Consider the following 27091-nt stretch of genomic DNA (forward strand, 5'->3'; position numbering starts at 1 on the left):
TCTAGTCTATTAAAGACATAGAATTAAAATTTGTATAAAATAGTTATAAATAGTTTTTACTATGAACGGATTAAAGTATTTGAAACAAACTTATTATTTGTTGAGAAAAGAGAATCCGTGAGTGGTTTTTGTTTGAAAGGGGTAAATTAATTAGTTAATTAGCTTCTCTCACGCATACATATAATCTTCCACTGCACTACAAACTACCAAACCATCCTCACATGACTTTTCCCGTCATTTTACCAAATTGCACTTCCTCCTTCCACCACTTTTTTTTCTATCGTTATTCTTTAACAAATCAATATATATCTAACGGCACAAAATTTTTGAATAATTCATCACAATTTCATATTAAATAGATTTTGTCCCTTCCATTGTGGCTAAAACTGCTGCATCCTTCACATCGCAATTTCAAATTAAGTAGAACTTTGACTGGAATAATTTTGAGCATTTGCACGTGTTCTCATGCCACTCAAGATAAAATCATTTGGGTTTGGATCTTGATCCAAAATACTTGTTATGGATAGAAGGTTTGTAAGTCTTTCAGAATGCACTTCTTACAAAAACTAATATTATCTATAAGGGAATCAACATTAACTCGTCTAATTGTCTCTTTTTGCAGAAAAGTGAAATACTTAAAATGGGGTTTTAAGTTGAGGGAGAAGGGTAATTATGCCTCAATGGCATTTCTGCAAATATTCTTATCTTCTTCATTTAGGTTATTAAAAGGAAAAGAGAAGAAAAAAAAGGGGCAGCCGCAACATCCAGAACACGCAGAAGAATAAGAGAGAGATTGACGGCGGGAGAGAGCGGCGGCTTTCTTGACGACGTTCGGCGTCCTTTCCATTCGACATCGGCGCGTTTTCGGTAAGGGCAGAAAGCTTGCCCCAACAGGTCTATTTCGGGGGTTGGGTCACGTTTGGGCCGCGGCGGTTTCCGGCGAAGAGACAGCATTTTTTCGGCAGTTACGGGGACGGGCAGAGACGGATTTTGGCTTGCTTCGGATCGGGGTTTCAGCAGCGTTCTTCCGGCATTCTCGGCGCTTATTCACGGCAATTTTAGCCGTGGTTGCTCCTGTCCGCAGTTGGCTTCTCTTGGGTTTGTTGTGGTTATTTCAACGTGGATCTCTGGTCAAAGGAGTCAGTCTTCGGCGTTTTCTTAGTCTCGGTATTAGAGGCAACATCTGGCATTTGGCTCTCTCAATTTCTTGACATTTGATCACAGTAAAATCAAGTACGGTCATAAAATTACAGATACATATTATTTGTTTGTTGATATCTGTAACTTGTATATTGTTCTTGATAAAATTCCTCTAAGCTAGTTTTTATAGACTAAATTTGTCGAAGCATTATACATCTTTGTATCGTTTGTTCTTTTATGGTAATTATCTAGCTATTGGTTTACTGCGTACTTTGATTTAGTGCATACTTTTGTATCTCTAAAGCTTAGAGATAGCCAATCATGAGTGTATCTAGAGATGCAGTAAAAGGTTAAATTGATTTAATCCTTTGGTGTATTCAAAATTTTATGAGTGATCCAAATCAATCCAGGAAAAAATTTCATTTTCTCAAATTAAAACCAAAATTGACATGCTTTTGAATAATTTCCTCAACTACAAATGTCTTGGTTGAGTTATTCACGACTCTCTTATATCTTCTCTTTGGGTAAGGTTTTAAAGGGATGAACACTTTCAAAATATTAAGATAATTGAGGCTATGTTTATTTATAAAGGCGTGAGGAAATGTTATTTGATACACCTTTAAAATGGTCAAGTTACTCATTTTGAAGTTGTTGATCTCACCAAAATATTATTTGTACCTTGATGGCTTGATGCATATACAACATACTTTTAGTGTATTTCTGTTTTTGTTTGTGTCTGAGAAATAATGTTGAACACAACCTTGCTCAAATTCCTAGTTGGTGTACGAATAGCCTCTATTGTAAGAGATGACTTCGATTCTTTATGCTTCTCTTGTTCTCGACTTGTTTATGTTCTTTTCTTTAAAAAAAAATACTTTGAGGATGAAGGAGTTTCTTAAATAAAAGAAACCCTAGATAAAGGAGGAGAAAAGAATTGTTATAGTAAACGATGTAAAAAATGAAGTAAGTGGATGAAGTTTAGTATTTGCTATATATTTTCAACATTCTATAACCATCTAAAATGAAGGAAAATTGCTAAAATTAATCCAAAAATAAGTTTTAAAGAATACTTTTTCTAAAAAATGCCTTATTTTACGCATTTGAGGATTGAAAATTATCCTTGAAAATACAAATTGTTGTTGTGCCCCAAAGATGGATTTTTGTTATAATAACTAATGGGGAAATGATTTTGGTGATACATTCGAGAAATTTAATATTTTAACATTAGTAAACATGATTTTTTGTCACAACCAGAATTTTTCAACAAAATGGATCTATTTAAAAAATTACCATAAGAAAATGTGTAAGTATACTCTCAAAAGATAAGTGGATGTAGGAAGTCACAACGAATTTTACCCATTTGAGGAGTGAAAATTATCCTTTTTACCTATAGGCTGAAAGAAAAATATTGAAGATCTTATGTACCGAGATGGATCAAGTTTGAGAGTTTATAGAGATAGGAGACCTATGGACAAATAGAGAGAGCTCAAAAAACAAATAACCTAAAGGGAGCTATATGAGAGCCTGGAGGGACGAAACTTCGAGGATCCATGTGATAGTTAAGGGAGCTCTTAGAGCCTATGAGAAAGAGGGAGTGAGAACATTTTGAGAAAGCCTATAAAGAGCTTAAAGGACCCATGAGGGAGCCTAGAGTCATGTGGAACTTAGAGGTAGCTCGGGTGATACATGAAATAGCCCAATGATAGCATGGAGAATAGTGTAAAGGACTCGGAAAAGAGCTTAGAGGTAGCTCAAAGACATATAGAAAGCCTAGTGGAGACTTATAAACCCACAAAAAGCTTTTAGGGATCTGAATAAATTCCCACAAAGGATACAAGAGTTGTGAGGAGGATCCATTGAGGATCTATGAAGGACTTTGGAATCACATGGAGGATCCTGATGAAAGATTTTAATAGAACCCGTGAAGAACTTAAAAGCCACATGGAGGACCATGGAGAACCCATGAAAGTTATTTGCAAAACCCATAAAGGACTTAGGAGTCATACACGAACTTTTGAAGACCCACAGAAAGACCTCTACATAACCCATGGAAGACTTAGAGGTCTGACAACGAAGTTAGTCCTTCCTGGGAAGACATCTACATGACCTATGGAGGACTCAACACTCCCATAGAAGACCATGAGTGACCTCCTGTAGGAACCATAGAAGACTTTAGAGGGATTGAGTTTGAAACCGTTTAAATTCTCAATGAACAATCCATAAAGAGACCGTTGAGGAATTGGATGGATGATGCACTCAAGCATCAATTACAACCTCAAACTGTGATAATATAACCACTCAACGAGTATATATTAATTTAGAGGTTTGAAAAATTAAATATGGACAATTATGAACCAAGCATCAAAGATGAACCATTATCTCGTTACTAACTTGAGCGTTGAAGCGTGTATAGCTTGATACCACACAGGTGCTCAATTTCTTTTATCTTGTAGGCACTCGGATTACTTTCTCTCACAATACAAATTACGGTTGATCTATTTTTTGTGGCATCAACACCCATGAAAAATTTTCCTCCTTTATTTTCTCCTAATAACTTCTTTAAATTATTCTCCCCTCCCCTCTCATTTTATAAAAGAAAATCATTCAATTTGGTAAGCTAACTCAAAGTTATAACCTATAAAAGTAAAATTTTTATCGTAAATGAGTTTCGATTTGGGATCATTAAATTTGACTGAATCCCATAAAGATTATCACTAGAATAAGATCAATTCTTTCGTGAATCTCGATATACATCAATAAGTACTATCGTAATGAAGATTAAAAATATATACAAACAAGTGGTTATTTATTTGAAACAAGTGGTATCAAGATGGATATACAATGGACAGGTAGGCTCCTCACCAAGTAGATAAATGCAAAATATTTTTTTTAAAAAAGAAAAATGGTTATTTTTATTTATTTATTTATCCCCTATCTGGGTAATGCCATAATGTCTTACTTTATGGTGATTTTTGTTCCTTTTAATGTTTTATTTTTTTATACGGCACAATGTCTATATTTAATTTAGATGAATTGTTTTTCTCCCTTTTAACATTTTGGTATTATAGTGGGATTGATCTTTTCTCTTTTTTCTTTAATACTCAGTTTATCTAACAGTCAATTCGTGTAAAGGAGAAAAATATTTTAATTGAAGTCGAGAGTTAAAAACTTTAACGAGAGAGAAGAAAGCGAAAATGTAAAGGGGATATAGAAGAAAAAGGTAGAGTTGAAAGAGCAATTTTGTAAGACATTTTTTTTTTAGATCAAGGGTAACATTATTGATGAAAATAAATCAATAGTATATAAGTTTTTTTTTTTTTTTTTTTTTGTTGGTGCGAGCAATTCTATTTTATACGAAGCAATTTTACTTAAATATGAGATAAAGATTAGAATGGTTAATATTGACATTTATACAACATAGTTATAATCGCTAATCGTTTTAAAACTGATTGAAACTTTAACAAACAAAAACTCTATACGAATGATAAGGAATGATATTGTTGCATTAGGTGTGTGATATTTTATGGAACTGCAAGTCTAAAAAAACACCAAGTTATTAAAAAAAACTGAAATAATTAATACCATAATTAAATTGTTACCGAACTGAATTAAATGGTTAGATGAGGATTAAAAGAAAAAAGGAATGGGTAATGTGAAAGATTAAGGAAAGGGAGGGTGGAAGCGTAAAAGGAAAGAAAGGGCGAAGAAGTGCCCTTGCAAAGGCCGCTACGGCAGAGCGTAGGTGAGGCATCAAACATCTTCAAACGGCGCCAAATCTCTTTCAGTTTCACAGTGGGTCAGGCTCAGGCTCAGCAAACAAACCCCCGGCTAAGCCTTAACCGGCTAACCCAACCCCCTCGACATCCGACCTTAAAACGCCCTCTTCCCCCGTCATTTTTTCTAAACCCCCCTTATTATCGCAATCCCATCCCATTCCCCTCTTCCCATTTCCCCCCTTCTTCTCTGTCCACTCCCTGTCTCTATCTCTCTGCTTCCTTCACAATGGGAAGATTTGGGGCGGTGCCTTTCATCGCCTTACTTGTTCTCCTCTGCGGATCTGTTCCGGTGAGATCTGATGGATCCGACCATCGCTACAAAGATGGAGATCCTGTTCCGCTCTATGCTAACAAAGTTGGCCCATTTCATAATCCCAGGTAATTCTTCTACTTCACTATTCTTCATTCTTTCATAAGATCTGCCATTTTATCACTGTTTTCTCTTTCCCTTAATTTGTTCTCTTCACTTCTAGCTCCTATCTTTCATTGGATTGAATTACTCCTAGATTTGGCGATTTCAATCCAGATCTGAGCAATTTTTTGCAGTCAATGCGTTGACCGCAATGTCACTTCTGATCTGCTCAATCGTTTATCTCAATTACTGCACAATTTTTTTTTTCTTCTCAAAGTTCGTCTATCGTATACATGATGAATATTCAAGACACTCGAGATTCTGTCTTGAAGATTTTCTGTTTATTCCTAAATAAAGTGACAGCCTCACTAACTTTGTTTTGTGGCGCGCCTTCTTGCTAGGATATCGGAATTTTCATCTTTAATGCTAAAGGATTGACTTCATCTTTTCGTTGGTTCTTAGAAATAAGATTTTTATTGATATCCTAACTTATGAGAAGTATACGTTATGGCTGCATAGGCGTTAGAAGGTCTTGTAATTCGCTACCCCTATTTTATCTGACATATATTGTATTTATTTTTTCATTTGGTCACAGTGAAACTTACCGCTACTTCGATCTCCCATTCTGCGTACCAGGTATGCATCTATTGTGCTAATTCCCGTATTTGTTAGTTGGAATTTGGAAAACCAACTAGATGAATCTAAATTGCAGATGACGTGAAGGAGAAAAAGGAGGCTCTTGGTGAAGTATTAAATGGAGATCGTTTAGTTAGTGCCCCATACAAACTTGACTTCTTGCAAGAGAAGGATTCTTCTAGTGTTTGCCAGAAAAAACTTTCAAAGGAAGACGTTGCTAGATTTCGTGCTGCGGTAGACAAGGACTACTACTTTCAGATGTATTATGATGATTTGCCAATTTGGGGTTTCATAGGGAAGGTTGACAAGGAAGGGAAAGATCCTAGTGATTTCAAATATTACCTATACAAACATATCCATTTTGATATATTTTATAACAAGGATCGGGTTATTGAAATAAATGTCAGAACAGACCCCAATGCCCTTGTTGATCTCACAGAGGATAAGGAAGTTGATGTTGAATTTTTATACACTGTAAAATGGAAGGAGACAACCACCCCATTTGAGAATAGGATGGATAAGTACTCCCAGTCATCGTCACTGCCTCATCATTTGGAAATTCATTGGTTCTCAATTATAAACTCATGTGTAACTGTCCTCCTCCTTACTGGATTTCTTGCCACCATTCTTATGCGAGTACTGAAAAATGACTTTGTCAAGTAAGAAGATTTTAGCATTCTTTCTTTATACGGTGTTTGTTCTGCTTTTGTTTTTCCTTCTTACCCTTCTGTGTCTTATGATATAGATATGCCCACGATGAAGAATCGGCTGAGGACCAGGAAGAGACTGGGTGGAAATACATACATGGTGATGTATTTAGGTACCCGAAACACAAGTCTCTTTTTGCAGCTTGTCTTGGTTCTGGTACCCAACTGTTCACACTGTAAGTAATAGCGTATCTTGAGCTAATATTTAGAAACCTCAGGTTCCCCTCATTCCCAACATTTTGTTAGTAACTACGTTCTACATTTATCTCTACAGTACAGTGTTCATTTTCATACTTGCGCTTGTTGGAGTGTTTTATCCGTACAACCGAGGGGCTTTATTTACTGCACTAGTTGTAATCTACGCCCTTACATCTGGGATTGCTGGCTATGTCGCAACTTCCTTTTACTGCCAGCTCGAGGGAACAAACTGGGTACTTTCTCTTTGAATTATTTTTCTTTCGATTTCTTCAGTATTTTGCGTTAACAAGGTTTTCAATTTCTCAACTATAGGTAAGGAATCTGCTGTTGACTGGATGCCTCTTCTGCGGGCCTCTTTTTCTGACATTTTGCTTTCTAAATACTGTCGCAATTGCCTATACAGCAACTGCGGCCCTTCCTTTTGGTACTATTGTTGTAATAGTCCTCATATGGACTCTTGTAACATCACCTTTGCTGGTGTTGGGTGGGATTGCTGGTAAAAACAGCAAGGCTGAATTTCAAGCTCCAGTTCGAACCACTAAATATCCTAGAGAGATTCCACCTTTGCCTTGGTACCGTGGGACGATTCCACAGATGGCAATGGCAGGGTTTCTGCCTTTCAGTGCCATATATATTGAGTTATACTATATATTTGCCAGCGTGTGGGGTCACAGGATTTACACCATATACAGCATCTTGTTTATTGTGTTCATCATTCTCCTTATAGTTACGGCATTCATTACTGTGGCATTAACATACTTTCAACTTGCTGCCGAGGACCATGAATGGTGGTGGAGGTATGATTTGTTGCACTCAGTAACTATTCAGTAATTTTTCAACATTCGTCATGTGTGTTCCCTTTCATCCTTTTTTCATCCTTGCAAATTTACAATTCTCATTATTAGCATAATAATTCAGGTGGATATTATTTTTGCTTCGTCAAGTTTCTGATGATATAGAGGCAGGATGAAGCCTGTTTTTAATAATTATGAAATGGTTTCTTTGAACATGTCATTTATGAGAAATGAATTTGTTTACAAGGTAAAAGTTCTTAAAATCCCATGATAGCCATTCAGGATAATTGGGTCGTGCCATCGTTTTCCTTCTCTTTCTTAAACATTACTCTGTTGATAGTTTTTGTTACTTTGAAAAAATTGGTTGCTTAAGTATGCAAGACATGTGTTTATACGAGGAAATTATTATTCAAGGCTGCTGAATATTTGCTGTCACATTGCATGTTAGTTGAGGATTTTTGCCAGATGTCTTATCTCACTTCATATTTTTAGCGAATACTAGAATAGTTGGATTCCATTTAGACGAGATATAGTCTCAATAACTATCTAAGAAGTCATAGGTTCAATTCATGGTGGCCACCTATCTATGAATTAATTTTTCACAAGTTTCCTTGACACCTAAATATTGTAAGGTCAGGCGGGTTGTCTCGTGAGATTAGTTGAGATACGCATAAGTTGGTCCTGACACTCATGGATATTAAAAAAAAGTTGGATTGCATTTAGGCTCCAGTGTCGGCAAGGTTGAGATGACAGTTTATGTAGGTATTTGAACATCTTTGGAGTGTTAGAACCGTTGAGATATGCTTCCAGTAATTTTGTCTAATATGTCTATGGCCTTTCAAGCACAGGTGATATTATAAAGCCATACTTAATTTGTTGAACTCTTTTGTCCTCGTTATTTTGCAGATCTTTTCTTTGCGGTGGTTCAACTGGCTTATTTATCTACGCTTATTGTTTGTACTACTACTACGCTCGATCAGATATGTCTGGGTTTATGCAAACATCATTTTTCTTCGGCTACATGGCTTGTGTCTGCTATGGCTTCTTCCTGATGCTTGGAGCTATTGGTTTTCGAGCAGCTTTGCTTTTTGTGCGCCACATATATCGGTCTATCAAGTGCGAGTAGTCCTGGGTATTCATCACTCAATACTGAGAAGTCGAGTTGTGTTTCTTTTTCAAATTCATAGGTTTCTATGTAGAAAAGTTACCTGCAGCAGTCCTTTATTTGTTCTTTTTTGGTGATATGTCTTAAAAAGGGAACAGCAATTTCTTTAGATATTATATGCTCTAAGAGCAGGGCAGCGGTATGGTGGCAGGATGGATGACCGTGCCAGGCACGAACTTGGGGAACGGAGTTTGTACCATTACATTAGTTGCAACACTTTTGTTTTAATCTGAACTTTGTTCAACACATTATTGTTCTTCCTCTCAAGTGTCTAACACCCGCTTATGATGAAATACTGGTCAGCTCTGGAATTCAATTCGTTTGCTTCGTCTGTTCCTCAATTTTTATACAAATCAGAAATAAATCCAATACACTATGACATAAAACTATATGATATAAAAAGTATGTACGAAAGAGTATCAAATTGAAGGTTACACATTCTTCATTAATTTTAAAAAATGAACAAATAACCCAACAGGATTAACCATCTCATACTGTGTCAGTTAACTCAATTGTTTTGATATGAGAAGGATGGTTACGGTCGAGATTTAAAAATGACTTGGCATACCACCAAATGAAAAATATAGAAAATAACAAGAGAAGCCAGCTATTTGTGGGAATGTGGATGGGGCTGAAGTAAAAGACATCTGATTGGAAGGTAGGGAGACATGACCAAAGCTGGGTGGGTGGCTGGCTCATTGTTTCAATTTTGATGATGTAACCGAGACAAAGTTATTGGTACTTATTGATGTTATAAAAAGAAGGAAAAAGGAAAGGGCCATGGGATATACATATACATATAATTAAAGGGCGAGGCAGGCAGGTAAGGTCAATGGATCCTAAGGTATTACCGTTGATTGGTATTGGAATTAGAATCTTCGTCTTCATATGTCTCCTCATCGCCTTGGTCGTAATTGCCACTGACAAATTGTCCCTCATTAATGGCTTCAAAGCAACCTTCAATGATGTCCATGGATACAGGTTCTTCTCTACTCTGCTCTGCCCATCAATTTCATTTATACATTCACAATCAATACAAATTTACTACAAGAAATTATGCTTTGCTCATACTGTTTCTTGCAATGCAGGTACGTGTTGTCTGTTGCAACTATAGGATTAGCCCATACAATTTTACAACTGGGTTTCTCCATATACCATGTGCTTACCCAAAACATACTCTTTTGGAATGGGCTTCCACAAGTCAACTACTACGCTGACCAGGTTGGTGACTTAGACAAATTATTATTGAGATTTTAAGAAAACTTTGGGCTTACGAGTGAATCAAATACATTATGGATATGCAGGTCATAACTTGGGTGTTGGCCACGGCGGTTGGAGCTGGCTTTGCGGTCTCCGGAGAGCTGAAAAGTTATGTGAATTCAAGAATTAATAAGGAATTTGGGGATTATTATGGGTTCTTCAGTGCACAAGTTGATGAGCAGAAGTCACTGATAGATGATTTCTTCGATAAGGCCAATATTGCCACTGCCATTCTCTTCCTTGCTTTCATCTCCATGGCCACTCTCCTCCTTCTCTCTCCCTTCAATCGGATCAAACCAACTCCTCTTCCCACACAAGATCCCGAGGCCCAAAAGCTTGAGGCCCAATCTTCCCAAGCCCAGCAGACGGAAGCCCAATCATCGGAGCCGCCTTCTCGTTGATTTTTGGGAGAGTTGCAAATGTAACAATTATATTCAAAATAATTAAATACATAGCAACATTTTAAAAAAATTGCAACTGTCAAAATCTATCAATGATAGGAGTCCATCACTGATAAACCACAAGAATCTATCAATGATAGAAGCCTATCGCCGATAGATTTTGCTATATTTGTAATTTTTTAAAAATATTGCTATATACTTAATAATTATTCTAAAAATTGTTACCCATTATAATTATCTTTGATTTAATTCTTTGTTCTCTATAGCCAATTCTGTTGTTCCATTCCCCACCAATCCCGTATTATTATACTTTTCTTTAGTACCAATATAATGTAGTTGTTGCTTCGTATGTTTAATTCACGAACAAAGATATTGTTATCGGGGGTAAATATCAAATATTATGGATGAATACTTAAATATCAACAAATATTTCAGAGAGATGTGCTAAGTTACAAAAACCACCCAAATAGTTGTAATTACACAATCAAACTTTTAATAATAATAATTAGACCCTAAATCTTTAAAATGGTTAAAATTACAATAATTATAAAAAATTTGACTTGTAAATGACAAAAATTTAGTTTCCAAACTCATATATTCAACACGATTTATATAATTACTTTGGATGCTTAAATTTTTTATTTTAATAATTTTAGGGGTAATTACGACTACCACAATTATTTAATTAGTAATAAACTATGATTTTAAACATTTAAATGAATAATTAGAACCTAATCATGAAGAACACATCTATCAGTAAAGCTTCTAGGAGGCAATGGGTTTGAGTTTGGCATGACGATTGAGCTCAATCCATTGGATTTTGTATTTGGTTGATCTTTGAGCCAAAAGAGATTAAAAGATGACCAAATTAAATCAAACCATTTATCCAATCAAGTAATTAAGATGAATACACAAAACATCATTGAGATTCACCAATTACTCACAAACAATTCTAAATTCTTTACAAGGGTTTAACATTTTCAAAGGATTTATGTCCACCAATTAAGGGTCATATTACCCGAAGATTATTGCCGGAGATCTTACAAAGGATTTGCAGGTGATGAGATAAATATTCAATCTAATATTATTTTTGGTGAGAGGCTATGAAAGCAGCGCACTTGTATATGCTGTTTTTTCTTTTTGGTACGTAGACACTATATACCTGTTGATTCATTTTGATCATCTCTTGCCTTTTGATCACTTCATCTCAAACCACTCGGTCACCTAACCATTTCAGTTGGTTTTGACTAGTTAACCTGATTTTTGGTCACTTCACTGCAATTCTCACCTCATTTAAGATCCATTCATCCGATGAATAGAAAGAAAAATACCATGGGAGCACGTGCTTCTTGTTTTCACAAATTTGGCCATCAACAGATATAATAATAATTTTGTTTGGGCACAGGAATTAAGATATTGAGATTATGTGGTGTGAGAGAAAATAATAATGGATAAATAGTTAGTTGAGTAGGTGTATATAATATTGTATAGGAAAAGAGAGAATATAGGGGCGGTGTGTAGGGAGGTAAGGTAATGTATGATATTTGGAGATTGGGGAAGAGAGGGTTGTTTTTAGGAAAAGGGGGTGAATTTGATACTTTGACTTTTAGGGTTGAGTGGGAAAATTCTCTTTTTGGATTTAAAAGATGAGTCTTCCCCACTCACATGGTCTGTTTCTTGAGTCATCACTACTCATCCCTCTCTCAACTTTTTAACATAAATAATAATAATAATTATTATTATTATTATTTAAAAAAAAGAAAAAAGAGATGCCCGAACTCCCATGGGCCCTCAGCTGCAACCCAAGTTCATGATTACCCTTTGTTGGCCCAACTTTCTCTCTTTCTTCCATTCATTCTTTCATGATCTTCCGAAATATAATATATTTTTTATTAAATCATAAAAATTAAAACATATGACACTATTATATTGCGTTGCATTGTGATTTATGAAACTCAATTTAATTTACAAAACACAAAAATTGTGCGTGTGCATGTGTGTTATGTTGTACAGTACAAGAAATTGGATGCATCCCCTTATGACAGAGTCCACAAGAGAGAGATATCCATCTCCTTCTTTGATTCATAACATACTAATACAATAGTTGAAGGTACATATATGTGTGTGTGTGTGTGTTTATTCTTTTATCCCATGGAAGGTAGATGTGTTTTTGTTTAGCGCCACAGTGGCATTGCCACTCACTAATTAACTTGTTTTTTTTTCTGTTGCCTTTTCTTTTCTGTGTGGACATCGCCTTTTTGTTTCTTTTTACTTTAGTTGGAAGGGAATGGCTTTTGGGCACTGACTCGGTTGCATGGAAGGTCCATGTTATCGCCATCAACCCAGGACACGTGGAGTTGATAGTTATTAATTAAAATTGTATATAATGTACTGAGATCAATATTTTTCATATATATATTTGCAAGGGTGTGTGTGTTTTGTCTTGCATGTGAGATATATAATGTATGACCCACAACAACAACACACACAAGTGATCAAAGATGTAGAAAGAGAGATCATGGGGATTGAAGGGGATAGAGAAAGGCACATGGATACTAAAAAGCTTATCTTCCAACAAAAAAGGCTTCACATTTACAACCAAAACGATAAAAAAAAAAAAAAAAAAAAAGAACCCAACGTAACCCCCCTTATCAAAAATATTATATATATTTAATTAAAAGACAGTCATTCCCATTCCCCCGCTGCCCCTACCCCAACTAGCGGCCTACCAATACTTTTTAATTTTCTTTCTCTCTCTCTCTCTCTCTCTCTCTCTCTCTCTCTCTATATATATATATATATATATATATATATATATATATATATATATATATCTTCTTTCACTGTACAAAGCAAAACAAGACGCATACAATACTACAAACTTACACCTTAGGAAAAAGAAGATCGAGTTGTGAACACAACACAATGTATATCATTAATTCTTTCCATAACTAAATTAGATTATTTGGTCATGATTTGAGGAAGGAAAAACAAATAAAAGCAGTTAATATTATTAATTAATTGGGAAGAAATGAAGTATGTTTGGCAAGAAATTAGATATATAATTAGAAATAAAATATGAAAGAGAAGAGAAGAGGAGAGAAGGAAAATGCCAAAACATAAAAACATGGAGACACAGTGGCATAAACAGTTATGCATAATATAAATTTCAATAATCATATGATGGAGGCCGAGACAACAACTACAAGCCTCAAACCCCGACATCCCACACCCTTCCATCCTCAACCCTGTCCTTAATACACAAATCATCAACCAATATGTATTTGTCTCTTCCAAAATTCCCACTATTAATATATTTTTATTTCACACACTTGATCAATTCAGTCTTTGGCGTTTAATATAATTCATTTTTTCAACATATGTATAGATATACCCTTCTGAACTAAGCTTCATCAATCAACCACTAACTTCCAAAGCCTAAAACTATACCCATCCATCTTATTTCATATGTACCTAGCTCTTGTATTATTATTTATTCTAACGTCTCGCTTCACTATAATGGCCCCAAATCAGACAAGACAACTTATATATCAACTTACTATTTTTCCTTTTCTTTTTCTTTTCTTTATATATTTCTGTCTCTCATGATTTGATGTTTCCATATATAGCTACCCTAATTTCTTCTTTAATCCCAAACTTATTCCCTCTTTAAATTTTGTTTGGTGAAACTCAATCCCCTTCTTGTTCTGTTTTTCTGATCTTCTGCTTATTATTATTATTAATTAATCACTAACTATTTAATTTATTAGGATACGGAGTACCAAAACATTTAATTATTATTTTCTAGATCCTTCATTCAAATTTTTGTGAATTGGAAGATATGGAGAGGATCTTCGTTCAAAAGTTCAAACTCCGTCTTCTAATATTTTCATTTTTCTTAATATATATTAGCATCATAATCACTATAATTAAGTTTGTTCAACATTGCATTATATGGAATTAGTAATTTTAGTATTTCTTCTTTTTGTTATTTCTCAATAACTATCTCAAAATACTGTTAATTTTACATAAAGATGGGACAATTTTATTTTTCCAAGAAAGGAATCAAATTTTAAATTGGCCAGTCAGCTTTTACTTATGCGTGTGTGTATATATATACATGATATGCACTAGCTCGAGGGTTTTTATCTTGTTTTGAGCTAATAAAGGAATATTGATAAGGAAAACAAAAAGTTGGAGATTTTGAAAAAAGCAGCCTTGTGACTGAAGTTTGGTTACTAGATTCTCCACTCCACCACTGGCTTAATGCAACCATAATTTGCGCTTAATTAATTTCTTGATTTTTTTCTGTTCCCATAATGCAAACGAATTTAATGACTCATGACCAGCCGCCCTGCCCTAATTATCTTGTGCAGTGGTGCACCCCATTTTGAATGGTCAACCCCTTCACTTCTTGGCTACATCAGACATATGTATCATTGTTATTGGCCTTATCCAACTATTTCTATATAATATAATTATGACATGCTTTGTTATTCCTTAATTCAGATATTATTCGTCCCTTATTCACTAATTAAATCTCTCTTTTTCTTTTAGTTTCATTAAATCTTCAATGCCCCCTCAAAATATTCATCCACGAATGTGACTACAATAATTCGATTGCTACTCAATTGAAAGAATCTTGTGTAGTGGCCCATTGGATATATAGCGGCTGTAAGTTTTTGTCCTATGGTTAAGCTGATAGAGATTATATTTTTTATATATCTTTTTATAATGAATTTTATTATATTTTTGGCTAGCTCTATTGACACAGTTGAGGGGACAATATTTAAACTATACATCTGTTTATATGTTCTAATTAATTAAAATGGATGGAATATAATTACAGATTAATAATGGATTAGACCTTGGTAAAAAAATGTGACTTAACTTGAGAGAGAGAGTACATTTCATTTTGGTCTGAAATGAAAAAAAGTTGGATTTGTGTGGATGAATATATCTATGAAATATAAGTTAAAGGAAGAGAGAGAGAGAAAAGATAAAAGTGATTTAGATACACAATACGTGTTATTACTATGATTGGAAAATGAGTTTAGTTAAGAAAGGGACTTGGATTGAAAGCTGGAAAAACATATGGAAACAAATGTAAGAGATTATGAGAGTGTGTAGCCCCAAAGGAAAGAGGACATGAAAAAGCAAACATGGGATTGAGCACCCATGTAACATTGTCCCCTCCACCTCTTCTCTCTCATGACTCTCCTTATATATATATATATATATCATTCCTCAGACCTAAAATTATCCATCTAAATTAAAGGTCTTTTTCATTCACTAATAATTTAATTAAACACAACTTTGAAGGGAGGGGTAGGGGTATATTACTTTTCCCCGTCTTTAATTTGATAAAATTAATATTTATTTGGGTTATGTTCAATTAACTTGATTCTTGAAGAGCTAGGTAGAGGTAATTATAAATGATGAAAGGTATTATTGGGGGAAGATGGGAAAAGGGTGGAAAATAGAAAGAGGCTAAAATAGTGGTTGGAATAATATAGTAAAAGATAACAAACATATAAAAATAAACAAAAAGATAATAGAGAGTATAAGAAAGTAGACAAAGAGAAAGGCAATGAATTAAAGAGGAGGGAGAAAAAGACAAGGAGGTAATTAGGGGAGGGAGAGAAGGTTCGGCCCAACCCACTAAGGAAGTGTGGAAGCCCATGATTGTGACAACTCACGGCCCACCACTCCAGGAGGCCCCACACTCCTTTGCCTAAAAAAAAAAAAAAGAAAGAAAAAAAAGAAGAAAAGAAAAGAAAAGAAAAATGGAGACAACGCACGTATGACTGGTAGAGGCATGTACGTGTGGTACTCCTACTAAATTCCTACAAATAATGACATTAATTAATGTTTGAAGGAGTAAATTAAAATGAAATTGGGGATGGACTTTGGAGGGAGTAGTTGCGAAACACATCCGAGAATGGAATGCAGTGCACACCATTATTCAACCAACATTCATACCCTCCCATGATCCCAAATTCTTCTACTTCCACTGTCTCTCTCTCTCTCTCTCTCTCTCACTCACTCATTTGTATTTTCCAGTAGTACTCTCAAAGAGGACATTTTTTTTAATTAAAACGTCAAATCTAGACCGTTTAATAATCTGTTGTCCCTTCCCCTAGCTACCTAGCTTTATGACTTGAGTATACGTACAAAATTTATCTATCTTTACCTGCCTTCCTTTCACCAAATCATTCTCACTCACCCTCACATTGCAATTTAGAGAATGAGGTGGGATCCCGGCCGGAGAGAGGATGGATGTATTATAATTGATGAAATTAATTAAATGAGAAAGGGGAAGTAAAGTATAGGTATAGTGTGTGAAGAATGGAATAATATTATTAATGAAAAGAAGTAGAGAGAGAAATGGTGGGGAGAGTGATTCTGTCCGGCCGGCATCCATATCGCATGGACGAAAAGAGAATAATGTGTGAGTCGTCTGTAATCATCTTCCCCAACCTTCTCTTACTGATCCCGAATCTGTTATTTTCTAGAGTAAAAATAAATATTGCAATGGAAAATTGAAGACAAATTCATTTCAATTACATTCAAAGAAAAATACAGTATTTAAAGTCTTAAAAATAACTACCCACTAACATCATGACCCTAAACTTTCTCCACTAACATCATGACCCTAAACTTTCTCCACTAATCAACATGACCCTAGACTTTCTCCATGATTACAAATCATGAATGACTAATTCCTAAGAAATAGGAACAAACTTGGACTAAATTAACTTAACAAAGATAAACACACATGAGCATGTTTCAATCATAAAGCACTTTCTTAACAGAATCTAATCATGTTTCATTGTAAACTACATAACCTTCCACCCACCCTCCCTTTTTCCTTTTTAACCCTTTTTCTTAATTAATTTTATGCAGCTTCCAGCTTCCATATCTAATTAAATCTCAGTTTTCTTATTTATTAAATCCCTTTTGTCTCTCTCTCCTTCATGAGTTTTTATTATATATTTTTTAATTAGTTAATTTATTGGCTGGGTTCCTCTTGTTTTTTAATCCAAACATAAAGGGATGTATATAATATAATACATATACATATGGTTGATGCATGATCTATAGAAAGTAAGGCCAAGTGTGGTGTGGTGAATATTATTTATGTTAGGTTTAAGCTTTGCTTATACAAAAACGCCCCTTCATCTTCTACTCTCTTGATCTCCTAATCTCCATTGGCCTATGGCCTTGGGTCCCACTTTTTCTTCGTTCTTCTTCCGGCAGCCACCAAACCCACAGGACACTCTTTTTCCAATTAAAGTTTTGCTATAAGATTCCCCCCCCTCCCCCCAAAACAAATTACTTGACAAATTTATCCCTCATCAATATTCATTCTAACACTAAAAGAACAATTAGGTAGCTTAATTCCATATTGATTTGATAGATCATCTAATTTTTTACCCTTCTAAACACACAAACCCCCGCCCCCGCGCATGCTCATCCAGTTACCTCAAAATCTAATTCAGCCATAAATTTGATGATTTGCATATGCTGTTATTTTATTAGGTATAAGAAACTGAATGAATAATAATTAACTTCTTACTATTTTTGCATATGGGGTTTTAAGTAAAACAAGCTCCTCCAAGGAGTCCTTGTTTATGAGGATTGGGGTTTTGACCATGCAATATTTCAAATCATTACAGCTTTTTTTTTTTTTTTGAATAAACATCAAACAGGACTGAACCTCTCTCTTATTCACTCTCTCTCTCTCTTTCTTGTCTCCCTATTGCATCATTATGCTAATTTCTTATTCATTCTCCCGACCTAATTAATTAATTTAATTAGTTTCAAGACTACGTATGATGAAACCCACAAACGACCTTCCATTTCAATTTCTCTTGGTTGATCTTGATTAAGTTAGTTAGTTGCAATTACAAATTGTAATCGTATACGGACAGGGCAGCGATGTGGCAGGCTGGATGTTTATCGAAGAAAAAGTAATTATAAAGTAGGGAAATGGAAAAGCTTCTTTTTGCAAGAGTTAATCACGTGGGATGTACACATGCATTAAAATAAAATAAATAGAAAAAGAAGAATGTTGGGGAATTTTGGTGATGAATGAACTAAGTAAACCGAAGAAAATAAATGATGATGGTGAAATTGAAATAATTTTAATTAAGGAAGGGAAAATATGTAGCCCTAGAAAATATAATATAGAGCAAAAAGTATATAGTTAAAGGGTATAGAATTGGAAGTAAGTAATGTGTATGTAATATATATATATATATTAATAATGTGTGTGTGTGTGTGTGTGGGGGGGGGGGGGGGGGGGGGGGGGGGGGAAGAAAAGGGGAGGGGTTGTTGATGGTGTGTGTGATGCAGAAAGTTAAGGAAAAAAGGGAAGGAGGGAAGAGGGCTGGAGCATCTTCCACAGGGAATTATGATTTCATTCACTATCATGTCCTTGGAAGGTGACTTTACATCTTCAGTATCAACTTTATAAAAGCTGCTTCTTTCCACACATTTAATTAATCCTATTCACAGATCAGACACAGTAGTAGCTAGTGAATTACCCTCGGAGGGCATTTCGGTCAAAATACTACTAATTAATAAATATTATATCATCTAATATTTTTCGTCTCTTTTCTTTCAAATAAATTTAATTTAATTTGTTTCTTAAAAAAAAAAAAAAAAGAAAGAAAGCTGAGAGATGTTATTATAATAATGTTGGGAAAGGAAAGGAATATAATGGGTGTGGGAGAAAGAGGGTAGCGTACGTGTATTGTTTTGGAGTTTGGCAGTGTGTATTATGATCATGCACAACCATCATTTTACGCCCCTTGTAATAAATTTTCTGTTTTTGTTTCTTTGTGGGGATGTCTTTCCCCTTATGGAGCCCATTGATGCCTGTGGGATCAAGTTCCCATTTTTAATCTTTTTTTGTTTTCTTTTTTTTAATAACAATCTTCTCTCTCCTTTCTTTCTTCATCGATGGAGAGAGCTAGCTAAGCTAGTTCTTCTCATGATCTTAAGGACACTTCACAATATCACACCTGCTGAAGATGAGGATTATTAGAAGAAAACAACGAGAGAAAGATGGTAGCCCCTCCCTCCCTTTTCTTCCCTTCAAAATATTAATAATAATATTAAAAAAAGCTGATATAGTTTTTTTTTTTAACATAAAAAAGATATTTATAAAAGAAAGCTGAGGTAACCGAAAGTAATACCTTCCTCCTTTTCCTTCTCTCTCTTTTCCACCCTCCTTCTCTATCTAATATCTAATATCTAATATCTCTATTATCTATCTATCTATCTATCTATCTATCTTCCCCCTCACGCTCAGACTCAGGCCCTCATCCTCTTTTTTTCACTCTCACACCACAACTAAACCCTTCATTCTCATTTCATACTTTCATAGACATAAAAAGAGAACCGACTAAATTATTAGTTGGTTTCTTGAAAAATTTCGATGATAGGCAATACGGCAACCTCGGCCTCCCCACTTCTTCCTAATTCTTCCGAACCATACTCTTGCTTAGAAAATGGAAACAACAACATCAACAACAAGAGGAAAAGAAGGCCTGCAGGGACCCCAGGTATGTAACATAAATGTTTGATATAGGTTATAAATTAATGAACTTAAAATAAATTAGCTAGTGAGAGAGATTATATATAATTACATAATAATAATCATAATGTGTATTATGTGCACTATAACTGTAGATCCGGATGCAGAGGTGGTGTCTCTGTCCCCAAAAACACTACTAGAATCGGACCGGTATGTGTGCGAGATTTGCAACCAAGGGTTCCAGAGGGATCAGAACCTGCAGATGCATAGGCGGCGGCATAAGGTTCCTTGGAAGCTGCTGAAGAGGGAGAGTCCTGTTGTGCGGAAGAGGGTTTTCGTTTGTCCGGAACCCACCTGCCTACATCACGATCCTTGCCATGCCCTCGGTGACCTCGTTGGAATCAAGAAGCACTTCCGAAGGAAACACAGCAACCACAAACAGTGGGTTTGCGAAAAATGCTCCAAGGGCTACGCGGTTCAGTCCGATTATAAGGCTCATCTCAAAACCTGCGGCACTAGAGGCCACTCTTGCGATTGCGGCCGCGTTTTCTCTAGGTATCCCGGCGCTATCTCTCAAAATTAAAAACTCTACACTCTCTCACCTTATTTATATTAATTATCCCACACCCTCCCTTTCCCTGTTTAAGTTTTATCATACACCCTCATCCATCTTTTTCTCTTTCTCCAAAATCAAACACTCACTATTTTTTTTTCTTTTCTTAAACCTAAAAAGAAAAAGGGACCATAAAATCCCATATTGTTTTGCATTCAACTGAACTGACACATTTCCCGAACATCATGCACCCCTTCCTTCCCTTGCTTGTAATTTCAAATCATCTCTTTTTGGCCCCCAAAGGCCAAACCCCGCAGCTTCCGTTTTAACATTATTATTTTAATTTCATGTCAACGGTTAGCCCACAATTCTCTTTCACTGCAAAACCTGCATTTCCCATCATTAGACATACACTTAGTTTAATCGATTAATTAATTAGTTAGTTCTTTTGCAAAGTCAAAGATTGAAATCGCGATATATTATTTTTATACTAAAAAAACTGAGTTTAATTAGAATAATATATGCATATATAAATAAATAAATAGTTGGATGTTGTTTTTATTAGTTAGTTTTGTTGAATTAGTTGAGGTGATACTGGTGATCATAGGGTGGAGAGCTTTATAGAGCACCAAGATGCTTGCAATATGGGGCATCTCCGGCAAGAACCACAAGTCCAGCCCGCATGTCTGTCCAGAACGGCATCGAGTCCAAGCCCCTCCAGCGACACTAACTTCAGCAGCACTCCCGCTCCCAGCAATAATTGGCCTGCTCTAGTAACGGCACCACCCACATTGAAGCCCGTGGATGCCATCTTCTTAACCCCCACGGGGGACTCCAACAACAACAACAATAACGATCACAATTTAGACCTCAAACTGTCAACTGCATCAAATGGTGTGAAAGGGCGGAACAATAATAATAGTAATAAGGGTTCTTCAACGAAACTTGAGCTGTCGATGGGGTCATTTGATTTTGAGGACGAGAAGAAAAAGATGTTGAAATTGGATGATGGTGGGGCTGGGGATGTTAGAGAAGAAGCACGGGAGGAGCTAAGGGTGGCGATGGCAGAGAAGGCATACGCGGAGGAAGCAAGGAAGCAGGCTAAGAGGCAAATAGAAATGGCAGAGGAAGAATTCGGGAATGCAAAGAGGATGAGGCAACAGGCACAGGCTGAATTAGATAAGGCCACAGCCCTTAAACAAGCAGCAATCAAACAGATAAACTCAACCATTCTTGAGATCACTTGTCAAGCTTGCCAGAAGCAGTTTCAAGCCAAAGCTAAAACTAAAACTAAAACTACTACTACTACCACTACCACGACCACGAGTGCAGCCACTGATCATGACAATTATTCCTCCGTAGCATTCAGTTATGTCTCCTCCGTCATTACAACCGAAGGTGAAGTAGAGAAAGATCAATCAACTATTATACCTAAACCGCCCAACAATTAACCCTACCCTACCCTACCTATCTCATATATTATATATTAAATGGATTGTATTTTTTTTTTTTAAATATTGTTTCTTTCTTTTGTCTCAGTGATAAATAATCTTCGCCTTTATATATTATGATTGTTATTTCTTAATGCTTCTAGCTAGCTAGTAGTGAATAAATATTTAAAGAAAGAGTACGTGGTGTGATTATAGGTGGAGTGATGGAGTAGTGTTATACCGTTTTGGCAGTTGATATCTATAGTTTAATTCAGTAAATTAATTAATAATTGGAGAGGTGAATAATGTGACAGTGATTAATTAAGCCAGCCAACTAGCCAAGCCAACCCTTTTGTGGGTTGTAGAATGATCTAATGGAGGGAGAGGAAGAAAGAACATGAAATTGAGGGTATAGGTAAAGAAGCTAAGCTAGGGGTATATGTAGTATTTTTATATTGAAATTAGAGAGATTTTTGGATTTAGTGTTTGGAGTATATATGCAGTAGGTGCAGGTGCAGAAGCGTTGTGTGTTGGTCATATCACTGCACCGAAGGAAGGATATATGATACGACCTTTTTTTTCTTCTTGTAACATTTAAGAGACGCACTGACCAATATTTATAACTGTTGAATATTATTACATTTAGGTGAGTAAAAAAAGTAAATAAAGAAAAAAATAAAAGAAGAAGAGAGAGAGAGAGAGAGAGAGAGAGAGAGGAATGTAAATGTGTGAGTGATAAATGTGAATAATGGGATCCCGGGGAGAGACAGAGGCAGCATGTTTTTCAGTGCCACTGTGGTAAAAGAGGTTGTTGATGGCATAATCAGCCTTCAGTCGTCCCTCTCAACTCAACTGCCACTTTCTCTCTCCAACTCCTCCCCCCCCCCCCCCCCCTTTTTTTTATAAAAATTATTCATTCTTTACTTTTCTCTAAATTAACTTAGTTTCTTCAATTATGTGCTATTCAATTTCTCTTTTAATGTTCATATTGTTTATTAGTAGTTCTAATATTTCTCATTGTACATATCTAATTATATAATCATCTTTTTCTTTTACTTTGTTTCATATTCAAAAGATGTATATGATTTAATTATATTGATCTGCTCAGCACTGCTAAGGCATCCATATGGCCTTTGGAGGACTTGTGAAACGTTAATTAATTTATCAATTTTGGCAAAAGTTCTCTAACCCAGACTAGCTTTTTGCATGCATTAGTTTATTCAATGAAACCCCCCGTGACCTTTTCATCCATTTTCTTGTTTCTAGGCAGGCACAATTTAAACAATCACATTCCCTTCCAAAATATTACCTTTATAATATTTAGTCAAACTTTTGGTCAACCCTGGGTCCTACTACCACTACCACCGCCACGTACTCTAACTTAATACACCTCATGCATGCTAATTAATTAACATATAATATCATATCCTACTATCATTTAATCTTGTGCTCTTAAATTGTATAACAACGAGTTATTAACCACACGTCCACCCGTTCTATGTCATAAATGTCAAATTTTTCTTTTTATTTTCAATCAGATCATCAATTAAATTGAGTGAATCTCATAGTTCATTACCACACAAAATACTGGTAGTCCAATAACAAACAACGGCAATCAAGTTTTTTTAGATTACCGTTAATTTATTATGTTTTCCTTCAGACGATGAATATGACAGGTATTATAATTTCTCATTTTCATGTATTTTGATACTTTATTACATATCATATCTAGTTCTTGTTGTTTTACAACTATTTGTTTAATAAATAGGGTTGCTTATTTCAGTCTTTGATGCAATTCTATAATATTATAGGGTGACTTGCTATACCATTTGCAAAAGTTGGACGATTATCTTAACGTGTCACTAATAAGTTGGTTAGAGCAATGGTCAGAAATAGAGTCAATCTTAATTTCTCACCATTTTTGCTAGGAGATTTTGTTCGTTTTTTTTTATTGAAGTACATAATTGTTTAAAGATTCTTCTTAAGTTATATTGATCAAATTTTGTTCTCAATGATCATCCTCTAAAATGATAATCTAGCTAAAAATTTGTTGTATTTAATCGGAGATTCTTCTTAATTTGTTTGTTTGAAGATTCTACCTATATTCCATTGAGTTGATTTTGCTTAGATTTGGAGAGATTAAGGAATGTAGATTCGTTAGTAGGGATTTGATAGCCATAAAATTGTTAACTAATTGATATTTTATTATCAGTGTTGTAGAGGTAAACAACACTATTTTTCCTTCAATTGTAGAACGTCAGAAAGGAAGAAAAAAAATCTCAAAAAGAGAGGATTTCTAAAATTGTTGAAGTGCAAAGCACAGGGGTCATTGTAATTAAGCATATTCATCATAATAGAAGAACATGTATTTAAGTTCATATATCTATTTGATCACTCATACGCTGTTGACATCAAAGATATCTTTGTTATTTTGTTTTCTTGTGAGTACAACATTATCTTGTTTTAATAGTTTTTTAATGTATCGGTTGATTGTTTAAGTTATTTTTTAAGTGTATCAATCATTATGTATCAACACTAAATAATCACAACTGATAGATATATACTTTGTATTTTTCCAATCCAACTAATGCTTTTACTTTCATGGTTGGTATTATATATAGCAATTGATTGCTAGTAATATATCCAAAAGATATAAAAATCAAAATGAGAATTAGAAGCACAAGTGAATGTTTTAATTGCATTAAGAATAAAAATAGCTAGATGATGTGTATCTAATTTTTGCTTCATTTCTATTGATGTAATTTACATTTGATTCCTATTTGATTGATATTTGGTTATCATGTGGTTTCAATAGATAAATCTAACATAAAGTATATAAAGTATATGACTAGATTGTTCAATGTATCACTAGTAAAAAAACATATAATCTGACATGAAGATGTAAAAATTTTCTAACAAAAAGCATCTCATTCTGACTTTGAAATCTTTAACCTTTTTTTTAATAATTTTTTGGGATCTTTTCAAAAATATTTATACTCTATAAAACAATTCAAAAAACGAAAAAAGCCAAGAGATCCATAGTGTAAAATATAAAAAATGTCTCGTCAACTACGCTGTCAATAACACGGGTAATATATTTGCGATCATTTAGATTTGGTTATTATTTGATACACGATCGTTTAAATGAGTTTTTTTTTTCAAAATTTGGTACACAATTCTTTATAGGATCGTTTACTTTGTTTAGTTTACATTTGGCTCTCCAATTCAAATGATTTTTTTTCAAGATTCTTTATACATGATATTTTATTTTTTTACATAATCGTTTATTTTTTCATTTACATTAGCTACTCTAATCTAAATGATTTTTTTTCAAGATTATTTATACACAATCTTTTATTTTTTTTACACAATCGTTTATTCTTTTACACGATCGTTTACTTTTTTACACAATCGTTTACGTTTGACTACTCCAATCTAAATGATTTTTTTAAGATTCTTTATGCCCGATCTTTTATTTTTTTACACGATTGTTTACTTTTTTTTACATGATAGTTTTCATTTGACTACTTCAATCTAAATAATTTTTTTTCAAGATTCTTTATACACGATATTTTAGATTTTTTCTTTTGTACACGACGTAAAAAAACCGGAAAAGAAGAAAAACGATGGAAAAGTGAAAAAAAAAGAAGAAAAACGATGGAAAGATTAAACGACGTAAATAAAGAATTGAAAAATAAGAAAGATGATGGAAAGAAATTACAGAAAAAAAAGGAAAGAAGAAAGACGAAATCGCACGAAGAAGACGATGAAAGAAATAGCAAGAAAAGAAAAATCGACAAAAAGAAAAGAAAGATGGAAAGACAAACTTGTAATATTTAAAAAATGGCTAAGTTTTGTTATATGGGCCGTAAATAGTTTGGTGTTTTGTTAAGAGTTTCCCTAAATTTTTTTAGAACTAAAAATAAAAAAGAGATTTTATTTAATATATTCTTAAATATAATAAAATAAATCAAAATATTTATAAAAATTTTATAGGTGTCTAGTAGCGATATTGTTAAACGCCGATAAAAATTTATCGATATCTATCATTAATAAAATCTGAAATTTTACTACATTTTGTAAATATTTTCAAAAGTTTTGTCATTACAATTTTTTATTTATCTCTACAAACCTTTTATTCAATTTCATTTAGTAATAAGATGAGGATCAAATGATAACAATTAATATCATTAGCAAATTAATATATTATATAGCAATAAGATACCAATCAATACCATTAACAATCATATAACTATCAATATCAAATAAAAATTAAACCAAATAGCAATCATACTGCAATTTTGATGTTGAGAAGGCATAGTGAAAGTGTGATTCGACAGTGTTGCTGAGGAGATGCTAGTGCCAATTATAAACTGCCTCAGTATTAAATATATAATTATACAACAATCACATAATAATATGTTTGTCTAGTATATAGTAGTATAAAGTGTGATAACAATATATTATCAAAGTTTGTAATTAACAATATCATTATTAAGTATATTAGTTAAGTGCAACAAGTGATCATTATAAAATTAATAATATTATCAGTGTTATATTTGAAAGTTAGTATATCAATAGCAGTACATTTTTCTTTCAAATTAGTTGGTTGGAAAATATTCCACTCACCTCAAATACATTGTTTGGAAAATATTCCTTTCAAATTAACAAAGGAGTGGATAAGTAGAAGACAAAATGGGAAGGGCATTTAGTTTGATATTGGTCGGTTGGGCTTCAAAATTTACCATAGCAAACATAAAAGGTATGGGCTACAAGCTTAATTATCCTAACCTATATATTTTGTCTCAAGTGGCCCATATTTCATTTGTTCCCTTCTCTCTTTGGGTTTTAACTCAAATAACCCAACCTTAAAAATTACCGTTCTTTACGTAAAAGGTACGTTCAACTTTATGATCATTCATTTTAATTTAGAGCATTTAAGAGACATATATATATATATATATATATATATATATATATATATATACATACATATATTTAATTCATATAAATTTCATTTATTTTTTTATTGTTATTGTTATATGGTTTTTTACATGATTTTTTTTCATTTTTATGTTTTTATGTTTATCTTTTATACAAATATATGTAACGTTTTTTTATTTTTATTTTTTTAT

General features: G+C 34.1%; 3 protein-coding genes across 3 annotated transcripts; all 3 read left to right on the forward strand.

Moving 5' to 3' along the window:
- The first annotated feature begins 4818 nt into the window (after positions 1 to 4818).
- Positions 4819 to 9014, forward strand: LOC103500066 (transmembrane 9 superfamily member 3). Its single transcript, XM_008463596.3, has 7 exons — positions 4819 to 5294; positions 5864 to 5904; positions 5981 to 6563; positions 6650 to 6787; positions 6886 to 7042; positions 7122 to 7606; positions 8510 to 9014. Exons 1-7 carry the CDS (start codon positions 5143 to 5145, stop codon positions 8727 to 8729), a joined length of 1776 nt encoding a protein of 591 aa, XP_008461818.1. The 5' UTR covers positions 4819 to 5142; the 3' UTR covers positions 8730 to 9014.
- A 26-nt stretch (positions 9015 to 9040) lies between these two features.
- On the forward strand, positions 9041 to 10699 carry LOC103494310 (CASP-like protein 4D1). Its single transcript, XM_008455806.3, has 3 exons — positions 9041 to 9749; positions 9857 to 9989; positions 10073 to 10699. Exons 1-3 carry the CDS (start codon positions 9601 to 9603, stop codon positions 10427 to 10429), a joined length of 639 nt encoding a protein of 212 aa, XP_008454028.1. The 5' UTR covers positions 9041 to 9600; the 3' UTR covers positions 10430 to 10699.
- Positions 10700 to 19369: 8670 nt separating this feature from the next.
- On the forward strand, positions 19370 to 22111 carry LOC103493520 (zinc finger protein SHOOT GRAVITROPISM 5-like). The gene is made up of 3 exons (XM_008454680.3): positions 19370 to 20001; positions 20129 to 20528; positions 21134 to 22111. The coding sequence occupies exons 1-3, from the start codon at positions 19875 to 19877 to the stop codon at positions 21975 to 21977; spliced, it is 1371 nt and encodes a 456-aa protein (XP_008452902.1). The 5' UTR covers positions 19370 to 19874; the 3' UTR covers positions 21978 to 22111.
- Positions 22112 to 27091: the final 4980 nt, after the last annotated feature.

This window comes from Cucumis melo, chromosome 12 (assembly GCF_025177605.1).
Source record: "Cucumis melo cultivar AY chromosome 12, USDA_Cmelo_AY_1.0, whole genome shotgun sequence".
NCBI lineage: Eukaryota > Viridiplantae > Streptophyta > Magnoliopsida > Cucurbitales > Cucurbitaceae > Cucumis > Cucumis melo.